Source organism: Limulus polyphemus, unplaced genomic scaffold (genome assembly GCF_000517525.1).
Source record: "Limulus polyphemus unplaced genomic scaffold, Limulus_polyphemus-2.1.2 Scaffold524, whole genome shotgun sequence".
Lineage (NCBI taxonomy): Eukaryota > Metazoa > Arthropoda > Merostomata > Xiphosura > Limulidae > Limulus > Limulus polyphemus.
The window spans coordinates 403,603-422,880 of NW_013666134.1; the positions used below are offsets into that span (position 1 = coordinate 403,603).

The 19,278-nt window shown below is 31.0% G+C and overlaps 1 protein-coding gene across 2 annotated transcripts in view; it reads right to left on the minus strand.

Moving 5' to 3' along the window:
- LOC106458858 (serine/threonine-protein phosphatase 2B catalytic subunit 2-like) overlaps positions 1–17,304 on the minus strand; it is a 48,352-nt gene extending 31,048 nt beyond the window's left edge. For both annotated transcript variants that reach the window (XM_022385213.1, XM_022385212.1), the window contains exons 1-6: positions 17,078–17,304; positions 13,958–14,161; positions 12,475–12,599; positions 11,791–11,902; positions 8,585–8,730; positions 6,824–6,963 (exon numbers count right to left, since the gene is read on the minus strand). In XM_022385213.1, the coding sequence (XP_022240921.1) occupies positions 6,824–6,963; positions 8,585–8,730; positions 11,791–11,902; positions 12,475–12,599; positions 13,958–14,161; positions 17,078–17,126 (776 nt within the window). In that variant the 5' untranslated portion in view covers positions 17,127–17,304. The remainder of the gene's footprint in view (positions 1–6,823; positions 6,964–8,584; positions 8,731–11,790; positions 11,903–12,474; positions 12,600–13,957; positions 14,162–17,077) is intronic.
- Positions 17,305–19,278: the final 1,974 nt, after the last annotated feature.

The window sequence follows — 19,278 nt, forward strand, 5'->3', positions numbered from 1 at the left end:
TATAAATATATACTATGTTGTTGTTGGGCTTAGGATTCTTCTACAGTAGGTGTCTGTGATTTGTTAGCGATAAATTCAACGATGAATAAACAGTACACATTTTACTTGTTTTCAAATAATATATATAGTTTAATTTACGTACAACAAAGTCTTCACACTATAGAGATTAAAGTCATATCATAAACACTATTTATACATAGTTCTCTTATTCTTGTCAAAAGTCCACTTAGGCCCATTCAGTTACTTTAGAATTTAAGTTGACAAGTCAAACTATCTTCTCTATATTACTATCGTACTAGTATTCTGTGTGTGATTCACTTACAGTTGTGAATCAAATTACTGTAATTCATTTTGTCTTCTTTCTTCTAAAGATCTTCTGTTTCTTTTGTCAAAAAGTACCCAGGCTGATTCAATTACTTTAGAACCACGCTTTGATGGAATAAAATTACCCTTTTTATCTTTTTTTGTACTGTTAGTTTCACTCTAACATATTAACATTAGGCCTATCACCTTTGCAGTACTTAACTTCATACAACTATATTCTCTTTTGCTATTATCTGTCTATTGTTGTCTGTCTACTGCTTCCTGCTCGTCTCATGCTATTTATATCTTTATTACATAGTCGCTGGCCACTTTCTATATTTTTGACACCAATTAGTTATTAACAAAACCTTCTACAATCATCTGCTTTTAACTCTTATTATAACAAAACTTAAAAATAATAAAATATTCACTCACAAATATAAATTAATCACCAATATTTAAACCAAACTGTCTTTTATATCATGACACTGATCTAGATGAGGAACAAGAGTAAAGGGTAAAGTTGAGAAAGAAGAAAAATCTTGGAAGGACAGAAGCCTTATAATATTAGTACAGGTCAACAGGTTAAATGAACACTATGGAAGACATCCAAGTGAACAAAGAGAGCCTGACAAATACCACAAACACAAGAACGAAGAAGGAGTACAGTAAATAGGAATGTAAGTTGACCCTACGAGTCCCAACAGCAGGGAAACAAAGTAAGAAGAGATAGAGCAGAAGCTGACAAAGAGAAGGGAACAAACATCTACAGAAAACCCTTCTGAAGCACAATGAAGTGCCTCAGATAAAAGGTGGAGCTAGGAGAAGGAATATTGGAGGGTAGCAAAAAAAAGACGAAAACACAAAAATGGGAAACCAGAAAGCAAAACTGAAAATAAAGAGGTTCAATCCCTGAGTAGGCCAAATAGATACCAATTGAGAAAAAGAAAGGATAAAAGTTTACAGGACAAAAAAGAGACAGGAATGCAAGGGGATTGAGGTATTTGAGTTAGAGAGAGAGGAGCTATTAGAGAAAGGAAACAGTATAAATCCTAATAACAAGCAAGGGGAAAGACAAGGTACACCCAAGAATTGTGGATCTTGGAATAAAAACAAGAAATAATAAAGAACACAGGCAAAAGATAGAAAAGGAACATATCTGAGAATGAAATCCAGGAAGAGATTGGAAAGTTAAGGTTGTTTGTCGAATAGTAAGGCACTACCCAAAGCAAATCAGGTTAAAATGGTAGTCTAACAGATCATTCCTGATGGAGGAGAAAGAATTTCAGTTGATGGGATAAGAGTAAGAAGACAAGTAAGTATGTGGTAATCCACAACATTTTGAACAATGGCTGCATTGTCTTCGACATTTAAAGAGCCTCCAGAAGCCACAGTAGAAATAAAGCCTGTGTGTAATCACTCACACAGGACTAAGCATAAGTCACTATCATTTGAGAATTCATGATAAAAAATTAAAGCTTTTGAAACAATAGCCAAAGGAAATGAACTTCAAAGTTTCATTAACAATTCAAGTATCAACAAATCAAACTCAGAAAAGAAACTTAAACACAAAGCATTCACTCTACTGATAATACTTCATGAGGAATAACCAAAATGTTTTATTCTTCAGTACTAAGAAAAATTACAATATAAATCGCAGCTTGATCACATTTTTTAAGTTGTAATATACTTCTTCAGAATGAAAAACGATTTACTAAATTTTGACTACCTGGCAATGATATTTAAGCTATATATAAGTGTGCAATATTTTGATAATACAAAGACATTGTTTTTGACTCATATGGTTAAGAAATTAATCGTCTTTTACATTGTGCAACTCATGTGCATAAATCACTGTTATGTCAATGGTGTAATTATTACTCCAATATTAAAATATTGTTAGACACAAATTGGCTGGCTGAAACATTTAATTACAAGAAGTGAACTATAGATGCTACAGGTCAAAATATTAAATAATGTACTAAGCACCTAGCAGTAAGAAAAAAAAAACTCCAATTAAAGTAATAGTTCTGTGTACTGCTATTAGCGGTGTGTGAAATATATGTGATATGTGTCACCTAGCAGTAAGAAAAACAAACAAACTCCAATTAAAGTAATAGCTCTGTGTACTGCTATTAGCGGTGTGTGAAATATATGTGATATGTGTGTAAAAATACTGAAATGCTAAACGTGCAAGTTAATAATGAGTAATAAAATCAGCAGAACTATTGTTACAATGTGTCCTAAAACTACGAAATGAAGTCAATACAAGTTGTTTGAGTACCTACAATAAATATTACATGCAGTATCACAAGAGTAGTTCTGGAAATCTACTGATCTAGCTTCCCACATCTTGAAACTTGTTACTTGGTTTTAGGTTCACAGAACACATTATGCATGAGTAGTTCACTCATAAAAGAGGACAAAAATGTACATACATATGTTACTCATGATGAGTTTTTGGGGTTTTTAAATTAGCCTCATACTTAGGAAAATGTTAGAACTATTAAATAAATATGTCTGTTACAGATCCTCCTTTATTTGAAGGACAAAAATTTGGGCTGCTCAAGGAAATTGAAATAAGATAAACATACATATTCTACTAAACTTAGTAAGGTTGAAAAATATTTCCCATGAATAAACATCACAGAAATATAGTTTGTGGTAGCATGGAATGAAAATCACAAATATTAATACACCTGTTTCCTTTTGTTAAAAGGAAATTTTCACTGAATCAATAACTGAGAAACCATGGCAACAGTCCCCATGGGAAAGCCTGCCTACTACTACTCTTTTATCTATAGGCCAGTGACAGACATGTGCAAGAGTGGTGGGTTACATTACAACACCTTCAGATTTATATACAATAAACCTATTTATTTAATACATACACTTCACTGATGATAATTTACGTGGGTAGTTTATATAAAGAAGAAAGTTTCACACAAATAAAATGAGATAACACAATGAAAGTCAACACAGTACAATATGTACATATTTAAACGCATATACGATGCAGGAGGAGTAGTGAGGCAACATCACAATAAAAGAGAATATATAGTACCAAAATGATTAATAAAGTTAGCGAGCTATAAACTTGCTTACAAGAAGAAAATGTCTAGATGAAGACATGTGTAAAATTTTTTACAAACTGAAAAAACAAAAGGAAATACATTAATAACTAAAAATAAAATATATATAAAAAGGAAAAGGCCCTTTGTAAATAGAATAGTTTATATTCCCTAAAGTTTATCACTAACTGTTAAGTGAAGTTTGGTTCACATGATTTAAAACAAACAAAACAGATATTAATTGTTTGTATGGAGATTAACTATTGATTCAAAACACCTGCTGAACATCTCACAGTCAAACTATCTTTAACTTTACACATTTAATCAGCACTTTTTAAAACCACTTTAAAGTGAACAATTTACCAGGTTAGCTTTCAGTAAAACTGAGAAACTAAAGAGCAAACATGATATAAAAATTGTTTTAATTTTTTTAAAATAACTGACCTGATAATTTTCTGATATCTCACTATATTAAATAATATGCAGTTTCTTCCAGCATACATGTATCACTTCTTAAATTATATTTTCTATTTAGAAATAAGACAATGTCATGTGTTTTTCACTCTAAAACTATTTAACATCTACATCTGGGAAAAACTGAGAACTTCTGAAATACATTTAAAGTTAAGACAAAATCCTTCACAGTTTCAATTGTTCAAAAGACAGGACCAAATAAACAGAATCTGAACAATACTTAAATAATTACTAATAAACCTTAGGGTACCTTATCAATAATGCAATGTTCTTTAGACACAAATCATAATTTGTATGTATTGTTATATCCAAAAAGCATAGTTTTTCAACATGTTGGTGTTTTAAAAATCACTTTATTCATAATAGTGTTAATACCATTTACTACTGACAGTAATGCAGTACAGGAAATAACTAAGGCAAAATCTCTGGTAAACTAGAGTTAAAACTAGTAAACCACAGTAAAAACTCTAGTAGACTATCATGAAAATGAGTAAACTGGGATGAAAAGCCTGATATTCTATGACTACAACTAGAAAACAATGGTGAAAATCTGATAAAGCTTCATCTTAGTGAAAATCCTAGTACACTACAGTGAAAACTAGTGACCAATAGTAGTTTTCTGGTAAACCACAGTGAAAACTAATCAACTTTAAAATACAAATGGTATAGCACTTGACTTTATAACAGTTTTATTACACTTGTTTCCCATAGGATTCTAAATAACTGTTGCTGATGGATACTAAATTAATAGTGGAACCTGTGCCATCTTGTCACAGAATCAGGACATTGTTTCTTTCAAATATTCTGTGGTTCTAGATAGTTTGATTAAATAGGTTTTTTTCAAACACGAAGAAAATATAGTGACAAAATAAAGTGTTCATGTGGAATGTCTTAATTATGAATTTACTTGATTCAATTACTTCTACTTAGATAATTTACTAAATTACAATTCTACTAAAACACATTGTACTACAATCATATGGTAATAATTTGGTATATTAGTACATGATCTCAGTCTAACAGTAATGCTTGGTTAAATCAGGTTATAATACTTGTATCTCAATATCAATGGAAACATGGTAGACAATGGTCCTGCTGTGGTAACCCAAACTTATTATCCTTGTAGTGTTAGGAGAAACCATAATATACACATATAAGTTAACTAAGGTTCTACAATGGTTTATCATATCTGAAGACTCTGCAAATTTTGAATTTATATATGCAGATATAATTCCATTGTACCTACTTTTTCACACTTCAAGCATAATAATCTCAAAAACTGACTACATACAAATCAATTCTTAAGACACTGCCTTGAAGGTCTATAACTTTAAATCTTATTTTTCATGAGACATTTTCATTGCATTAAAGTATCTGTATAATTGTTTTCATTGCAGCATTTAAACTAAGTGGTATAAACAATGTAGTAAAATGTTTCATAATTTAAAAAAATTAATGCTGCTCCATCTTTAAAAATCTAGGTTAATACTGAATGCTTGTATCTCACACTGATGAAATATAGTCAACCACACTACATTACTTATAATCAGTGTTCCCTCTAAACTGCGTGGCCGCACAACAACCAAACGAGTGCCGAGCACATCCTCAGTAACGGTGAGGAGTCTCAACATGTTGAAGGCTTTAACGACCCTGGCAATAAATTGGCCTAAAACCCAAATAACCAACTGGTAGTGTTGCAAAGCAGCCTAATGATTTAATATGGTCGATGGTCTAAAAATACCCACCCCCACCCGTAAAAAAAAACTGGTAGTGCACATTCGCAGATTACCATGATACTGGTGCACATGAAAAAATACATTACGCATATTGATTGAAAAAATTAAAGAGGAACATTGCTTATAGTTATATAATTGTGAGATTATGCTACTGAATGTGTTTTTGAAAAAAGAGTAAAACTGAACGTTTCACAATTAATAAAGATAGAAACATCTTCTGTCTACATGGGATGTATTTTGTCAAGCAGTAATAGTGGTTGTATGTTACACATATTTTCATGAAACATTTTAATTGTTAATGACTTTTTGTTAATAAGCCATTTTTGATTTTAAATACTTGTAACTTTTTCTTTTCTACTACATTTTTATCTTAGGCTGTTTATTATGCATAGTTATTCAAACAATCTTCCAGGTTAATATTAGCAGAAATCTAATGCTCCTAACCATAAACTCACTCTATGATATTCACACAGTTATTACATTTTTATCTTAGGCTGTTTATTAGGTATAGTTATTCAAACAATCTTCCAGGTTAATATTAGAAGAAATCTAATGCTCCTAACCATAAACTCACTCTATGATATTCACACAATTACTACATTTTTATCTTAGGCTGTTTATTATGTATAATTATTCAAACAATCTTCCAGGTTAATATTAGAAGAAATCTAATGCTCCTAACCATAAACTCACTCTATGATATTCACACAATTACTACATTTTTATCTTAGGCTGTTTATTATGTATAGTTATCCAAACAATCTTCCAGGTTAATATTAGAAGAAATCTAATGCTCCTAACCATACTCTCACTCTATGATATTCACACAATTACTACATTTTTATCTTAGGCTGTTTATTAGGTATAGTTATTCAAACAATCTTCCAGGTTAATATTAGAAGAAATCTAATGCTCCTAACCATAAACTCACTCTATGATATTCACACAATTACTACATTTTTATCTTAGGCTGTTTATTAGGTATAGTTATTCAATCTTCCAGGTTAATATTAGAAGAGATCTAATGCTCCTAACCATAAACTCACTGTATGATATTCACACAATTCAGCTCAACTGCTTCTGTAAATAATACACAATAAAAAGTTTTTCTCATGTATCATAAAGGCATCTTCTTAAGGAAACACATATGAAATTATGCCAAAACCATTCACAATTATAACACTAAACCTCATAACTTTCCCAAACTGCACTTGCACACAGAGCTGAAAATTAACACACCTGTAAAAGTATGAGCAACCTCGAACGCTGTTATGACTAAAATGTTCCATGTTCTTCTCGCTGCCAAAATCTTCAAGTGGATCTGACCACAGTAAGTCACACATAGGGCCAAATGCTGGAGGCTCCTTAAATCTATCCAACTAAAGTGATAAGAAAGGGAAAAAAAAAATTTAAATGCTGTGCACAAAATTATTATTTTTTCACTGGAATGCATATAGTGCTAATGTACATGTGATTAGCAGGATATGCAAAAAAATGTCTACTTCAAGATCTACTAAACAATGTAATAATGCTTGGAGACGGCTTAGAATGGGTATTGAAGAAAAACTTTAATATAAGTTTAACATAACAGCAAATGTACATCGTTTTAACAAGGTTTTGTCATCATCAAATTTTTCTTCATTACCAATTCAAGCGGTCTCCAAGCATTATTTGTCTCAAAGTGGGTTCCTCGTCATCGAATTTGAAAACAATGTGTCTGTTTCATCATTTAATGTCTGTTAGGGAGCAGCATGTACTAAATGATTGCTACTCCTTATGCTAAACAGCAAAACAATATGTGTATACAATAAAATACATGCTCTTTCAAATAATTTAACTAACTTGCAATCAAATGATACACAGTAAAGAACAAAGGCAAAACAATTTTTGTCTTTTACATGGTTAATGAGAAAAGAAAATTTTCTAACAAAAAGCAATCCATCTAAATCACCACATTGTGTATAATAGTGTATGACACATTGCAAATAAAAGGCTACTTAAAATATCAAAATATAAAACACACTATTAAATTATTTCATTAAGTATATTTTGCAAAAAACAAACAAAACATTCTATGAACTTCTACAGATTTTGCTAACAATTCCAAACAAGCCTTGGAACAACAGGCTGTCCAATAAACTTGTATAAAACCAATCTAGTGGGAAATATCAGGTTAGCCTATACTGACTTACACATCTTGTAAAAGAATAAAGAAAAATACGATAATTGTGTCTAAATAATTAGAAAAGTAGATGAGAAGCAAACTGCCATTTCCACAAAAGAATAACAGCTAAAGTAATGAAATGTTATCTTTTATATTTTAAATAAGCTCTATTACGAACTGAAAAAAAAAATGGTTTAAACACAAAAGAATCAAGAAACAAATATTGGATATTAGTGCTTTTTTCCAGTCATACTAATAGTTTTCCCCCTTAAACTTGTAGTTGTGATGATGAATTTGCACATGCAAACTCCTCAAGTATTATCAAACTTACATTTAAGACATCTATATATAAGTTAATTGATGTTTCTTCTAATCCAAAATTAAATTTCGTTATGCAAAACTTAAAATTGGTTAAATTTTTCAAGTAGTTCCATATGATTTCTACGCTTATGCCATTCTTTTCACCTCATGTCTGATGTAGGAATCACTGCGAGTATATTTATTACAAAAGATCACTAAATTACGATTACCATTTTGAAGTGTGGTAAAGTCTACACTCGAGTTGGAACTATGAAACACAATAATGAGTGAAAGAAAGACTGAAAAAACTTCCTAGATCACTAACCATTTACTAAGAAACCAATCTTTTTTTTAACAGCTGCTAATCATAGGGTTGGATGAGCTGGAGCATTTATGTATCTAATTTGTCTTAGAGAAATGTTTGAATACATCAAGTTTCATTAAAAACAAAACAGCTAAACACATAACTTACAACTACTGGAACATTTCAACCTTATGTCAAATGTATGTACTTAAGATGCTTGCTTTTTTCTTACCTTTTTAATATCTTCTAATGTATGTATCTCAGGTGATAAACCTCCATGAACACAAAGGAATTGCTGATTCATTAATGCTGCCAAAGGCAGACAGTCAAAGGCTTCCATACAAGCATCGTACACTCGTTCTGAATATTTTATTTTGCCTGCAAATACATGTAGTTTGTGTGTTTTTTTAAAACATAACTGTATTATATGTATCCTAAAGGAGCTTAATAGCATACAGCCAGCATTCTTTTCCATTTTTCTGGTGAGAATGCTATATTAAATATTCATTAGAATTCTTGTACATATTAATAATTTTTTATTTAAGAAACTCATACCACTTACACACGTAATTTCTTTTACATTAATTAATTAAGTGCCCGACATATCAGCTAACAAAGTCTAAACCATTTAGAGGATGAAGGGCAAAAACAAAAAACAATTGTACATTTCACATATATGTCACTTTGATACTATCATAGTATCACCCATAGAGGTATTATCAAGTAATATGTCACTTTAATACTATCATAGTTTCACCCATAGAGGTATCATCAAGTAATATGTCACTTAATACTATCATAGCTTCACCCATAGAGGTATTATCAAATAATATGTCACCTAATACTATCACAGTTTCACCCATAGAGGTATCATCAAGTAATATGTCACTTAATACTATCATAGCTTCACCCATAGAGGTATTACCAAATAATATGTCACTTAATACTATCATAGCTTCACCCATAGAGGTATTATCAAGTAATATGTCACTTAATACTATCACAGTTTCACCCATAGAGGTATTATCAAGAACAGACTTAAACAGGTATAAACAAGTTTAACACACACAAAAAAATCTGTTGAGAATCTTGACATTCATCTAGAGGTAAATGGGGGTGAGAAGTTGGGAGGAGCTCAAGTTGACCTGGTCACTGAGAACGTTGTTTGGGTTTATTTCTAAACTCTTATTTATTTCTAAAATTCAAAGACTACTTAGCTTTTTCCCCCTTTTTCACCAACATGTAAAATTTTGCAGTTTTTTCTGGGGGGAGGATGAAATTGTGAAGTGTACAATTGTCATTGTTTTCTTCAATTCTGTAATTATGGAATTTCACCAAGTACCAACAATTTCAAGTATTAATTATCTAAACCATTTATTTTCTGGGAGTACTTTACTCAGAATTAAATTCCAATAATCAACTGTAATACAAATAATTAAGCTACATTAGGTTATTCTTTACTATTAACGTTATGTGACTTTTAACTGTATTCAGTATTAAAAAGAGTGAAACTGCACAGATGCCAACTTCAAAGATTTACTGAATCTGCAAAGAGCTACATGATCCAACAGTGTGTGATCCTTTTCATTTCAAAATCACTTTTACATAAGTATGTCATTATTACAATTACCTCTTTTACCAAATAAATAGCAGTAGTGAAATTTGTGTGGGAAAGGACTTCTATACGGACTTACAGCACAACAGATGATCTCAATCCATGCATATTCAGTCTGCTAAACTGACATAAAAACTGTAAGAAGGGAAAAAAAAAAATCTAACATGTCACTGTTGTTCATGTCTTCAAATGTCCTATCAGGTAACAACAGACACCAAATTCCAGTAGATGACGTAAATACAATTTGTGAGTGCAAACAAAAAACATACAAAAAAAAAGAAGGGTGGGGATTTATGTATAATAAAATATGAGAAAGATAATGGTATAAAATGATAATTTTATCATGATACAAATTGATTCTCATATCCAAATATATAATAGCTAATCAATTTGCTGTACATAGATAGAGAACAGCTGTTTATAAAACACAGTAGTCCTTGACATTAAAACTAAATACTTTTTTATACATATTTCAAGACTGTGATTTTGATATTAGAGATCACCTCAACATTTCGGTATAGCTGGGACACATGCTTGGGGAAATTTAGTACATATCCATTCAACAGGTTTCAAACATACAGCTGTGCAAGCTCTCGTATAGAAATCTACCCAACATGGTTCAAACCCATACAGCTGTGCAAACGCACACACGCAGATATATATATATATACATGTATAAATGCACTCTGGCAACCACCATCTTCTTTAGATTCATATCAACTACCTAGATAAATGTCAGAAGTATTTCACTACATTCTTTGTAGTCCTTGAAAGGTAGATGACTATAACAAATAGTCATCATGTATCAATAAAACAAATTAAATTTTGGAAAGAAATGACTGGTTCAAAAAATGAAAAAGAACATTTCCTTTGTTATCAGAAACTATCATAGGATAATTTCTGAGGTACACAATTTGGTAAAGTTGTTTCAAACGGTAAAATAAAATTACGTATTACTGTGTTATTCAAAATGCTTACTATAAAAACACCTATTTTCTGAGAGGAGCAAATAGTAAAAAATGGTGGTACTCTTCCCTTTCAACATGCACTTTTCCTATACATTCATTTATTTAATAATTCCTAAAAACATATGGTGAAGTTTCATAGGAAAATTAGAAACTGCACAAGAATTTTTTTTTATACACAATTATTACGAATCATGAAAAATGCCCAAGGTCAAAGAGGACCACATTGTTAAAATTATGCAGGCTGACCACAATGAGGTATCTCCCAACAATAATAGGTGAACCAAAAGTAATGTTCCAAATTTTAATGAAGTCTGTAATCTATTGCCAAAATTTTTCCAAAAATAAGGGACAAAAAATACTTCCTTATGTAGTTAAGTAATTTAAATATGAAATGTTAATTTGAAATCTGAGCTACTTCTGAGTTATTAATTACCAACACTGGACAAGAGATAATTTAGCTGTACTGATAAAAGCATAATTCCAAGAAACACACTATGAATGTAAAAAAAAAGGGTTAATCAGGCTCACTATAGAAAAATTTGATATTTGTATATATATATTATCTGAAATACAAATATAGGAATAATGGTAGAAAAAAATGTATGATAACAAAAAAATGGAGAAACGTTTCCCAAAATACATTAAAAAGTTCTTACATTTCACTAATATATCAAATATATTAAGAATTATCCAATGTACATTTATTTTTACTAAATGAGAAAAGTTATTTTATTTTCAACACTATATTTATCCAATTAAACATAATAAGCCTGCTTGAATTATTCTTATTAAACCAAATATGTACATAAAAACAAATACATTCCTTACGATTTCAATCTTTCTTTTTATACTTACATTCAGTCTTAAAGGTGAAGTATTCAGTTAGGTGCCTGCATTCATGATTTCCACGTAATAGGAATAAAGTTTTGGAAAAGCATATCTTGAGCGCCCATAAATAAAGAACACACTGAAATGAATTCATACAAATAGCGCTCAAACTCACTGTGTAAAAATACTCCAGCTTATACTAAAAAAAAAATATACCAAACTATAGAAAAATTCCCTAATTATTTATCTGACTTCTCTATATAAATATGGATGGCTAATCTAATGTTGCATTAACAATGGAACATGGAAATACAAATGGACACATACCTGCTTGAACGATAGCCTGCAGGTGAATAACTTATGAGTTACTACCACACTGTCTTTAAAAGTTCAAAATGAAAGTCAAATTTTATATGCTTAGGAAAGTATTTTTTTCTCAGGTATGAATATGAAGAAAAACATCCCACCCATAATATATTTTTTAAGCTAAAAAAGATTAATACTCAAGTTACATTTTGCGTCTTTTCTAATTTCAATTATAATATAGAGACAGAATATGTATTTGACCAATAACATAACGACTATATTAAATTAAAAAATAATTTCATCAACTTATCAACCTTTTGTATAACAAGTATGTACTTTGAGCAGATATTAATTTTGGTAAGTATTATAAATATGTAAATATATCTTTCATTAGTCTTCACTTACTTCAATACTAAAGTACCCTCTGTCTACATAATCTCCCAGAAATAAGTATCTTGTTGTTGCAGGTGGTCCTCCAACATCAAACAGTTTCATTAAGTCGTAAAACTGACCGTGGACATCACCACAAACTGTAAGCATACAACAGTAAAAAACAAAAATGTTAAAATCAAAATTTTCTTATGTCCTGGTTATTGACATACGAGATCAAAAATACTGCTACTAACTGGGTAATTCTACTTACATATTTACAAGTTCCAATTGATGAATTTGATGACATCTAATAAAGAGAGTAAGGCCAACCAAAGTGAATTTGAGTAGAATGGTTAATTAGTCTGAGTTTAAGAGTTGAGAAAGCAAGACTTACATTTTATGACATAACATAATGTTTTGGGACAACATGCAACCTATTGGTCCATCTCAGCTGTTCCATCCTCTAAACTAAACTAAAACTATTAATAAAAATAAAATCTTAAAGCCAGCCCTTATCATTCATATCCTTATCAAGCTTTCTGCTAAGCTCACTTAAATTTACTGCCTCCAAATGTTAAAGTACATGTAAGTGTATCACTCATAAAAGATTTAGGCACAAGTAGAAAGGTAATATATAGCATCTGAAGCTAAAATAGTTCTAGTTTAAGATTTCTTGAAGATATTAAGTATTTTACTGAGAAGCATTTTATTGTATATTTGTTAATTTAATTACATGTATTTTTTTAAGTACATTATGTTAGAACAGGTGAGCAGTATTTTCACAAGTACAGTATAAAAACTGCTCAGTCATTTTCTTTACACCACCACCACCCCCACCAAAAAAAAAATATCTTCATAAAGATTTCTATTAACTTAGGAGTGGCTTTTATGAAATCTTAGGCTAAGAATTTGTGTTAGGGGGCTTTATTTTGGCCCTGAATTAGCTCTAAAGAAACCCAAATGAAGACGACCAATATACATATGCAACCTGCTTTTTCTTTAGATGATTTCAATACACATTACAACAGGTAATGTATTAAATACTAATTTCATGATACTACAACCTGATAAAAAAAAAATCAGCACTGTATGTATAGAGTATTTGTTTGAAATAAGATGTTCTAATGTCTACACCAACATTTAAAGTACACGTAAAACAGATCATGTGCCAATGTTTGATTAATTAGTTGTGCATCGCAGAGTGCCTGCTACATTGACTGGTATGAAAGATGCAGTCTGACACCATCTAGCCTTGCTAAATACTGGACAGATTCATTCAGCTGTCTATCACATCATCCCAGTTACAAGGCATATTGACATGAATGGTGGCTACACTGTGCAGATGTAGCACCCTCTGGTGGCCATTTCCAGTGACAAGGATTTGTGTTCCTTATGATCTCATTCGTATATCCAACAAGAATTACTCTTCTTTCATGAAGATCATTTATTTTATTGAAGTTATTAAAAAAAACGTATTTAACATTGAGAAAGTTTTTTTTTTTCATATGACACTCACCTGTCACAGGAGCTTCAATGTCAATCATTGTACGTTCTTGCCTTAACAAAGCAGCGCCTTCGTTAATGATACGCAATGCTGCAGCTTCTTCTATTCTTCCTTCTAGAGTAAAATGCTGCTTTAAAACTTCCATTCTAGGTTTGTTAGTCTGAGAATCGAAGATTTCACTGATTAAAAGTTTATGACTAGGTGGGAATGGCACACCTGAAATAATTAAAAAGCAATACTCAAAGCAAAGTTGCTAAGTATACACTGTACATAGGCAGATATCTCAAGCTTATAAAAACACTAAATTGAATGATTAACATAATTAATCAATTACTTATAAGCATTGATTACATCAATTAGTATCACATAATATAATCAATTAATCAAAATTAGTTTCCGATTATTCCAACCATCCAAGTCACGTGTGAGACTCATTATTACTTGAATATAAAACATTAATGAACCTGGTGATTAATTTATTATCAAATTCCACTAATTGCCCAGCTCTGAAAGACACACAAAAAATATTAACAGTTAACTATATAAGCCTTATATTCAGTGCTGCTGGAGGAAAAGAAGCTGAAAATAATTATTTTGGTAATTTATTTTTATCGTTATTTCTTAAATTATTTAATTTCTTGATGTTGAAATATGGCCATCACCTGAATGTAAAAATGTATTGTAATTTGAAGCATTTTTTTTAATGTTTAAAATGTTCTAAATTTACAGAAAAAACAAACAAACCCAGGTTTTTCATCAAAAGGTACTGAATTCTGTATTATATTGGTAAATGACATGAGACTAACACTGCTGTCACAGGAATAAATGTAGAAAAAGAAATTTTATCTTTATTTTTAATCACATATTATTGAGAATGACAAAGTTTGCAGCATTCTGCTTTATTTTATTGTTAAAGATAATCCACTGCTAACTTGGTTGCTTCAACTATGGGTCATTGAGGACACTTTTTTACCTAGATACAAACAAATGTCTCCTTGAGGCTTGAGTATGGTATATTACTAACTCAACACTGGGTCTATTAACATTAAAACTCTGTGTTAACTCTTGTCAACTCCCTTTTCAGGAGATTGCCATGCCCAGTTAAGATATTAAATCACTTTAGTAAAACTCAAGATTAAACATCGCTGATCATTACATATACTCAATACTAGTGAGAGTGCTAACTGTATTATGAATTTATGATGTCATAAAGTCCAAGACTTTCACTAATGTGTACTTGTACAGTGACATTATGATGCATAAACATGCACAAACCCTTTGAGCTTTCTCACTATGAATACTACCTAACATTTTGTGTAGCTTTCATGCCTACAGTTCAAATAATATTACATAAATTTCTACATAAACTATAAGTATTGAGAAAAATTACATAATTTTGGTATAGAAATCTGGAAAGGGCTTCCTGTATGAAAAGAGCACTAATGCTATGAGAAAAACACAGGGAGGTGTTAATTATAATTGTTTATTAAAACATAAAATAACATTCTCTTCTAGATCCTTGACAATGAGGAAATGCAGTTCTTGGTACTATTTTTAGGAGATAAACATTTAAGAGCAGGAGGGTTATTATAACCTTTAACAAATTTAATGAGACATCAGACAGTGTGCAGTTCTGGTTTCCTCACAATCAAGAAGAATATCAAGATCTTAGAAATAGTGCAGATAATAATAGCTGACTTGGGTGATTTAGGATATAAGGAGAGACTTAGTTTTAACAATTTTATTTATAACAAGCATTTAAAGAAAAATTGGTGGAGGTTGGGTTCAGGTTATAAGTTTGGACAGCGAGTCTTCATAGACTGAATGTGTACAAATCTGATATAGGTGAATTTTGGCACATAATAAGGTCAATACTATACTAAATGAGCCACTAGGAAGCAGATAATTCTTCACCATTTAGTTCATTACAAGTGGTTATCTTAATATACAAAACCTTTGTTGTCAGCCTATCATGGGAAGAGATTTAAGCTTTGTATTCTTAGATGTAGACTTGTTCTTCAAAAAATGTTTTGTAACCTTACTTTCTTACAAATGATAAGCAAAGAAAAATAATCTAAGTGACAAAAAAATTAATCTTAAAAATTACATGCACATATACACACAAATTAAAATTATGATACATCCAAGAATGACAGAAAAGAAATATTTAAGGTAGTTAAAATAGTGAAGATCATATGCCAACTTAATAAGTCACTTAATGAAAATAGCCAACACAACCAACAATGGAAATAAAATGGAAGAAAATACACTTTACCAAATTAAGTAAGAGTAAAAATTGAACATATTTCTAATGCATCACATTCCACAGTAGGTAGGAAAAGAAACTCCAAATATTTATCACTAACAACCAACATTAAAGCAAAATTATGGAAATACTACACTAGCTTAAGCATACGAGTCTTGTCTTGCTCTGTCACCTTTCTTGTATTTGAATTTTGTTTTAATATAATGAATAATCCTAGATTTACAAAGTACAAGACCTTAATAATTCAATCACACATGTTATAAATGATTTATACATTACTATAAGTTGTTAATATTACCCAGTACTAAAAACAACAGCCTTTTTTTTTTACCTTATTTTATTCATTGTTCAAATTCTACAAAATAATTATCTTAAATTAAAACCAACAATCCTGGTTTCAATTTACAATGTAACACTAACATTGTAAGTTGTAATATTAATTGAAAGTATATAATCTTAATTTGTTGTAACTAAATACAAACTGATACAAATGTAGAAAGATTATGTTCTATAATTCTAACTATTTTACGTTCCACCTTTTTTTTTTTATATAACTTAAAGCATACATTCTGGCACACATTCTGAAATAGTGACTATCACGTCTTCAGTTTTACCAGTCCCATTGCAACTTACAATATTAAATTAAAATTTAAATGCTAAAATTTATATTTCTAGATCTACAGTCAATCCTTGAGGTACAAATTTAAAAATTTAAACAACTATGTACTAAATAATATATATCTAATTTACAGAGTAACTAAATGCGTAGGGAGTGTCACTATACTGTGTAGATGATAAAAAAATAGTGTTGCAGACTTTCTTACGGCTTACGCCTAATCGTTTCGCGCAAGTTACTTGTAACTTACTTTTGACGACTCGCTCTGTTGAAGGGAAATTGGAATTCTTTCCAGACATTTTTAGTTTATTACTTCACTTCTAGAAACTACTACAAAGAAAATATTATAGTTAGCAACTATACATTATAAGTTATACTAGTTCCATAACCATTTTAATAATAGTGTACCACAAATGGCGTAAACAAACACCAGAGATTTCTTATCATTGCGCATCGCTTTGAGCGCATTCTAGACAACCCAGTAACAAATACCGCGACTTCACTCTGAAGCCCTCGTCATTTTTTTTAACTACATAAAGCCAAACTTTATTGATTTGGTAACTAAGGTTTTCAAAATATTTATTCCGTGATAAATACATAATTTTCAAACGATTAAAACACATGAATTTACAACTTTTCATTCCATAAATAATTACAGCCATAAACAGTTTCTTGCACACGGTTAGCCCCTGATGGCTAAGCGGTAATTCTGAGAACTCATAATGCTAAAAATTGGTTTCGATATCAATAATGTGCAGAGCATAGATAGCCCATTGCAGAGCTTTGCGCTTAACAAGATATAAATACAAACGATTATTTCTATGGATTGTGGTTTAAACTAGATTAATGTCACAATGGGGGACCTCACGGCTCAGTCTTAGGACCTTTGCTCTTTTTTATTTACATCAATGACACAGATTGGTTTGTTTGTTTTGAAATTCGCGCAAAGCTACACGAAGGCTATCTGCGTTAACCGTCCCTAGACTAGAGGAAAAGCAGCTAGTCGTCACAACCCACCACCAACTCTTGGACTACTCTTTTACCAATGAATAGTGAGATTGATCGTCACATTATAACGTCCCCCACGGCTGAAAGGGAGAGCATGTTTGATGGGACGAGGATTCGAACCCGCGACCCTCAAATTCCGAGTCAAGCGCCCTAACCGCCAATGACATAGATGAAGGTATGGTCAATAAATTACTTAAATTTGCTGATGATATTAAAGTATTAAACTTTTAAACAGGATGCTGCTGCTTTACTAAAAAAAAAAAGAAAAAAAAAAGATGTTGTAAATTGGGCAAATAAATGGCAGATGGGTTTTAATTATAAGAAATGCAAGATAATACACGTGAGTTATCATAATTTAAATTATAAGTATAATTTGTATGGGAATAATCTTAACATTGTTATGAAAGAAAGGGGCCGTGGTGTAATGGTTGATCAGTCTCTTAAGCCACTCAAGCAGTTGCTAGTAGTAGAGCAAATAAGAGTTTAGGTTGTGTTTACAGAAATATTGAATACGCGTCTAAAGAAGTTATATTTTCATTGTATAGGTTACTAGTTAGGCCACCTTTGGAGTATTGTGTTCGGTCTTGGGCTCCTTACCTTAGGGAGGACATTGAATTGTTGGGAAAGGTTCAGAAGAGGGTTACTAGAATGTTGCCTGGGATTGAGGGGTTATCATATGAGAAATCTCTCAAATAGTTTTCTTGAAAAAAAGAAGAGTTAGTGTGGATATGATTGAGGTATTTAATATTGTAAGTGGAATTGAGAGTGTTGATTAATTATCTTTCTTCATACCTAACGGCGATAATAGTAGGATTAGGGGACACAAATAATAATTTTGGCAAGGTCATCTTCAGCTAAAATAGTTTTATTTTTCTAATAGGGTAGTTGACCTATGGAATGGATTGCCTTAGGAAGTTGTGGAGGCAGTAAATTTAATTGAGTTTAAGAGAAAACTTGATAACTATATAAATGATAAGTGCTGGCTTTATGATTTTTATTTTATTTTATTATTTGAGAGTTCTAGTTTAGTTTAGAGGATGGAACAGCCGAGATGGACCAATAGAGCCCTTGTTGTCCCTATTACTCACTGTAATAAACCATCTTTTTATATTTAGGATTTGAAGAATATGTAGCAGTGATGCTACTAAGTTATTATTCTGAGTAAATGATGAATCGAATGAGAGTTTGGATTACATATCTATTTTTAAACAGTTATTGCTGATGTCTATCTTTATATGATATTATTCCCTGTCCTTACCACCCAGTGATATTATCGTCCTTTGGGATGACTTAGTTTTCCGTTTTTTTTCTGTTTTTTTTTTAAGGGCAAGTCGATAGGGCCCACGACTATACCCAAAACTAATCATATTTCGTAATCAATGAAGTGCTAAAAATATTCAGTAGTTGCAATAAACTAGTGAATTAAATAGGGCAAGGCCGGAT